At 33.8% G+C, this 6,000-nt stretch overlaps 1 protein-coding gene across 1 annotated transcript; it reads left to right on the top strand.

Annotated features, from left to right (window-relative positions):
• The first annotated feature begins 483 nt into the window (after positions 1 to 483).
• Positions 484 to 4,971, top strand: LOC143230863 (putative G-protein coupled receptor AH9.1). Its single transcript, XM_076465142.1, has 2 exons — positions 484 to 646; positions 950 to 4,971. Exon 2 carries the CDS (start codon positions 986 to 988, stop codon positions 2,150 to 2,152), a length of 1,167 nt encoding a protein of 388 aa, XP_076321257.1. The 5' UTR covers positions 484 to 646; positions 950 to 985; the 3' UTR covers positions 2,153 to 4,971.
• Positions 4,972 to 6,000: the final 1,029 nt, after the last annotated feature.

Raw genomic sequence — 6,000 nt, 5'->3', positions numbered from 1 at the left:
ACTGCTGAAAATTTATATAGTTACGTTTATAGTTCTAGGTCAATTGATGTAAAATAACCTTTGTTTCTGAAGGTAATCCAATGTTGTTGTTTTTACAAGAGCCATCCAGATGGAATAGCGGTAAGTTTATGAATTTACAAAGATAAAATCCAGTATTATATTCCTGGCAGTGGAGACAGCATTGTAGGCCAATGTGGCTTTGATTTAAAACAAGCAAAATATAATTAACTTTATTTGATTACAGAATCCACCATGAAGTCTCGCACAAGTACGTGCAGCATTGCTGACGCAAATTCGACGTATTTATGGACACAGTTACATCTTTCATGGCGTGCTTAAAAGCTGGTGTTATTTACAAAGTATGAAAAACCAATGTATCGCTTTGTCTAGTCCAATGAAAACAACAGGTCTTAGTAGCAGATGTTTCTACAACATCTGCCTGGTTGGTACACGTGCATAGGTCACCGGCTACATAAAGTCTGCAAATTTAGAGGCTCAGTCGCAATTTAAAAATACATGTAATGAGACTACAACCCCAGTATGTATTATGGTATTTCTTTTGCCTGAAGGAGCTTTTTTTAAAAATGCTATATAAAGTACCGACTAAACCGTGCACTTGCAATAGGTGATCATTGTTAAAAATCAGGTAATTTCATTCTTTAATATTTACTATCGAATTCTGAGCAATAAAACAAATTTAAATTAATTCCTTGCTTCTAAAATTTCACATAAACTAAAACATTTTTATTAGTTTTATTTATTGTACTAATTTCTCGAAAACAAGTGATTGAAGACTACTTATGTTAATAATCACTGTCTTGATTATTCGATGGTTAATTTTCCTTTAACACAAAAAACTGGACAGTTTTAATAATAACTTTTTTTTCCAGACTATTGAATAATTCTGTTTTTAATATTAATTTTTAGTTTCTTTTTGTGATTACTAAAGCTTCCTTTGAAAAACACTCCGCCTGTCTCACTGGGCATGATGTATGTCTCAAGATGGCTTTACGACGAAACTGGAATTCATGAGACAGACGACGACGCTTGGCCTTTCGAAACTAATTCCACTTTCCTCAGAACTTTCCTCTTTTATAGTGTGCTCGGCACAAACAACTCTTATAACAACTTCAACCATTCTTCAGACCATTTTCATGACGTTGCACTACTGGCTAAAGATGTCGCGTATCTCAACAGAATTGTCTATGGAATATTGTTCCCAGTGCTTGTAACCTTCGGATTTATTAGCAACATTTGTAATCTAATTACCTTAACCCAAATTCCAAAAATGCATAAAATTCCGTATTTGTTCATTCGGGCTCGAGCGATAACGGACATGATTGTCGTTGTTCTCATAATTCCCTTTACAATCTATATGACTAAGAAAGCTAGGACCTGGGATAACCCAGTAAGTGTTTTTTATCATGCTCATCTGGAACTGTGGATCATCAATGCATTCATTGGTGCCAGTACTTTGTACGTTGTGGGTCTAACAATTGAAAGATATATTTCTGTCTGCAAACCCTTTGAAGCCCACTCTCAGAAAAGTAGTTCCAAAAGGGCATTGGCAGTTGTGATCATGTTGCCGTTCGTGTCCGTTGCCTTTCACGTTTCTTATTATTTCGACTCTGTGATTGTGCACAAGTTGGAACATCACTACAACGACACGTCTTATTCATTTCACTATGATACCCATACTCACGATTCAGTCTACTTCAAAATCTATTTGGTGTTTCTAGAGGTGTTGTTTCGTGTCGGACCGACTGTAGTGGTGGTGGTTTTGAATATTCTCATCCTTGTCAGCTATAAAAAGTTTCTCCAGAAACGATCAGAATTGACGAGTAGGAAACATAGCGCGAGTCATCATCGTCAAAAAGAAGAGGAAAGAAGACTTTTTTTCCTTCTAGGAGGAACCTCGTTGCTGTATATTATTTGTACTACACCATCGGCTGCTCTTTCGTTAATCATCAATGATCAGTTCAATAAAGTATTCGCTTTTCAGTTGTTTCGGACAATCGCTAATTCTCTCGAACTGACCAATAACGCTATTACCTTCGTAATTTACACGCTGTTTTCACTCGACTTTAGGAAAGCATTTCTGCAAGCCATTCGTTTACGAGATCAAACTAATGTGATTCACCCAACTAACTGATGTATATCTTGAATATCTATTTTGAAAATTGTCATGTTTGATTATGAAACGTCTATATTTTATGTCCGTTCATCAACATGTGTAGTTTGTGGATCATTAGTAACACTTGAAAGACGTACAAGTTATGCAATGCAAAAATGTCACATCTGCAATCAAGTTGCACAATGATTGCCCATAGTATTGAACGCTTTTGTAGCAAGGTGTGAAAAGAAAACTTTGTCATAATGAAAGTTACTCATCATTTGTCGTTTGTACGACAAATTATTCTCGTCAACAGTGCACAGCAGTTAAGAAAATCATCATAACGAATGTATTTAAATAGTTTGGTGGGTTTTTTTTTTTGCAGTGTTTAAAATAAAAGAAATAACTAAGCTTCTTATTTCCTCTCCTCAGACATCATAGATCTTTACTTGGCATATTCGTTGTCAATAGCCAGATCTTTAACTTGTCTCCTGTTTGTTTATTCATTGATGAAAAATGAATATTTTGCACATACTACCTTCAGTTTTACCTTTCACTTGTTTTATACTGTAAGGATATTCAGTATGATATTGCCCATTTATAGTGTTTTAACCTTGTGTATGATATGTGCAAAACTTTATGTAACGATACACCAGATGCCAGATAAATTAAAGAAATATTTTAAGGTTATTATATGTTTATATATATGTATATAAATATATATATATAAAGGCTAATTGTGAACTTTTATTAGACCAAATTTTACGACACCGTAAAGCACAGTGAATTATTAAAATCGCTAAGTTATCAATGGGTTTTTTTTTCATATCATGGCATATATTTCTGACGATTATTTTTTTCTTTTTAATATGAATATTATAAATTTACATCCTAGAAAATATTAAAAAGCGATGCAATCTTATTACTGTAATACAATTCTCGAGTTTTTCAGGTTGAATAAACTTGTAACTACAAGGATCGTCGCAAGGCACTAGAACACTCCCTAGCTGGTGTCTTGAAAATTAAGAATAGAAAAGTGTGATCCGTATTATATAGAAACGACGAGTCCTGAACCTTTTAAGCACCTATCGGTAACTCTTAAAACTATTTCATGGCTTTAAAACAAACACATCACATCTAATGTGTATATTTATTTATTCAACCTAAATTTAGTAGGAAGTTTTGTGCCTTAGTGGTAAAAAGAAAATAAAACTTTGGGTCAATCTTCACGCGCGGCAGATACGTTGCAGGTAAACTAACCATAACTGTATGCTTAAAAACGAACGAACAAACTGAAATCAATCATTTTTTATTATTTAGTGAAAATGTGATTGATGTTTTAAAAACATAATGTATTATCACATGTATGAATACAATCAAGTTTCCAGTATGTATAAAACAATTGCTTTGTGTAAACAATAGATGATGTGAATGTTTTAAAGCGCTTCCTAAACGCGTGGCACATGAAACAAAAAGAACTGTCAACGACCTCTAAATGTTGATTGTTTCAATCGACTGAGGGTAAAGGCGAAAAAAATGTCTTAACTTTCTGTTACTTTTATGCATAATTCTAACTTTGCTAAATTAATCGACGTGATTTGTCAGGTTTTTGTTTTGAATTTCTTGCAAAGCTATACGAGGACTATCTGCATTAACCATCCCTAATTTAGCTGTGATAGACTAGAGGAAGGTAGCTAGTCAACATTACCCAACATTAACTGTTGGGCTACTCTTTTACGAACGAAAGAATAGTAGAATTATCCGTAACATTATAATGCCCCCACTGTTGAAATGACAAACAACTTTGGTGACGGGGGTTTGAACGCGCGACATTCAGATTACTAGGCGACAGCCCTAACCATCAGACCACAATTGTTTTTAGGATTCCTAGAAGCAGATCATGCTCTAGAAGGCGTGTTCTCTAGTGGTTAGGACATATAGATTATGTTGATTTGAAACTTTATGAAGCACAGTAACAAGATTATCTGTATCAAACAAGTAGGGCTGTGTTTCGCACAATGTTTCCGGAAAGAATTCGCTATGTGGTCAGATATTAGTAGCCCAATAGTTGGTAGTGAGTGTTTCTGACTAACTTCCTTTCCGCTGATCTGTCGGTTCTAGATTATAGAAGGCTGTGGGCAGACAGCTCTTGTATCGCTTTGTTCGAAGTCTCGAAACAAGCAGTAACTTTATTGATTTTTACTATTAATGCTACACATTTAACTGATGAAACTAAGCCTTAAATTAGTTCAAAATAGACAATTATTTCAGTGATTAACATATTTTGAAATTAGGTTATACTGTTATATGTGTACTAACACAGCAGTAATTGTAAAATTGTTTTATAAAATGAAAAAGAATTAGTGTTCAGGGGCACATATGTTGTTTTTTTCCTCCCTTCTCTATACATTGTTTTAAATTTTCGATCATAAACAGTTTGTAGTTGTAACACGAGAAATGGATCAAGAAAGTAGCTAGGTCACCCTAATTATCATCTCATTTACCAACAGTAACACGTGCACTTTGCAATGAAAAATGCTTTTTGTAAAGTTGATAATGCTGCATCTTTTCCATTGGCAGATCAGATGATGGTTTGAGAATACATCATTTCTTATTTTGCAACAGGAATGATCAATATCTGAACGGGTAGCACGATTCCTGATTGAACCAAATTATTGTGTCGTGTGTGTGTGTGTGTATATATATATATATATAGTAATCTATTATGTCTCTGGAACATTCTTGAGATTCGCTGTAGAATACACTTCTTTCTGTGCTTCATTCCTGAAACTTCTTTCCAGTAAATATACCTTAAAACATACTCGTCTTGTTCTTGTGTGTATAGAATAAAGACCGTTTCTCCGTGCTTTACATTGTTTCGCTTTCTTTCTTTTAAACTCGATTAAGATTACAATATTCAGAATTATTCCATGATACATTTCGCCAGCCTTCCTCTTATTTTGTGAAACCTACTCGATATCTTTTAATATAAATTAATGCACCTGAGAATACCACATATCTAAATGCAAGTTCATTTCGCTCTACTTACATATTTCCATGGGTCATTCACTTATAGGATCGCTTGTCTGATAATGGGAAAAGACTATATTAAAATAGAAACTAGTATTTATCACTGGTACATTACGTTATACCTTGAATTTACATCATCCCTCAGTGTTCAATGAGAATGACTAACAGTAATGATGTAACGCTCACGCCTTTAAAGATAACATTACATAATATTCTACATAATGCTATGTTCTATCAGTTAACTCTCTCTCTGAAAGTTCAAACCCTCAGTCAAGGAAGCGAAGTTTAAGCTATTTAACTACTTTAATTATCTCATAAAAATTAACTATTTTTTCATAAGCCTCGAAGAGAAAATCCTTGAGACAGTTTAAAAGTAATGATCTTGTACATTTACCGATTTTTACATATTTTAAGTTTTACATTGTCTCCAATGTATTTCTTTGCTTCGAAGTCCGTCAGAGTCAGATAATTCAGTCTATTCTGTGAATCTAATGTGGCTACTCGAAAGAAGATTCATGAACCTGAGAAAGTAACAAAGCCTACCTTAAAAGAACAAATGGTTCCTTGTTGTCTGAGGGTTATGTTGATTACGGAAACGTGAAAATAAAGTTATTTCAACTACTATAAAAGCAAAATACCTGCATTATAATTTACAAAAATTACATGATTAAATCTCAGCGAATCGTCATTTTCATTTGTTAAAAAATTCCCAGTGTCTCAGCTTGAGGACTTCTACAGTTAAAATCGGTGGGGTGCCCCCACTAAAGAGATCAAACTTTTCGGAGGGAGCGAATACTTGAATAATGCTATAAATTACAAAAAATAATTTTGTAAAATGTATCGAAAGTTAGCATCAT

The sequence above is a fragment of the Tachypleus tridentatus genome, chromosome 10 (genome assembly GCF_004210375.1).
Source record: "Tachypleus tridentatus isolate NWPU-2018 chromosome 10, ASM421037v1, whole genome shotgun sequence".
Classification (NCBI taxonomy): domain Eukaryota; kingdom Metazoa; phylum Arthropoda; class Merostomata; order Xiphosura; family Limulidae; genus Tachypleus; species Tachypleus tridentatus.
Note: the sequence above shows the minus strand (reverse complement) of the source record. Positions and strands in the feature narration are given on the sequence as shown.

Coding starts and splice junctions, on each gene's coding strand:
- LOC143230863 (XM_076465142.1), top strand. CDS start 986: ATGATGTATGTCTCAAGATGGCTTTACGACGAAACTGGAATTCATGAG.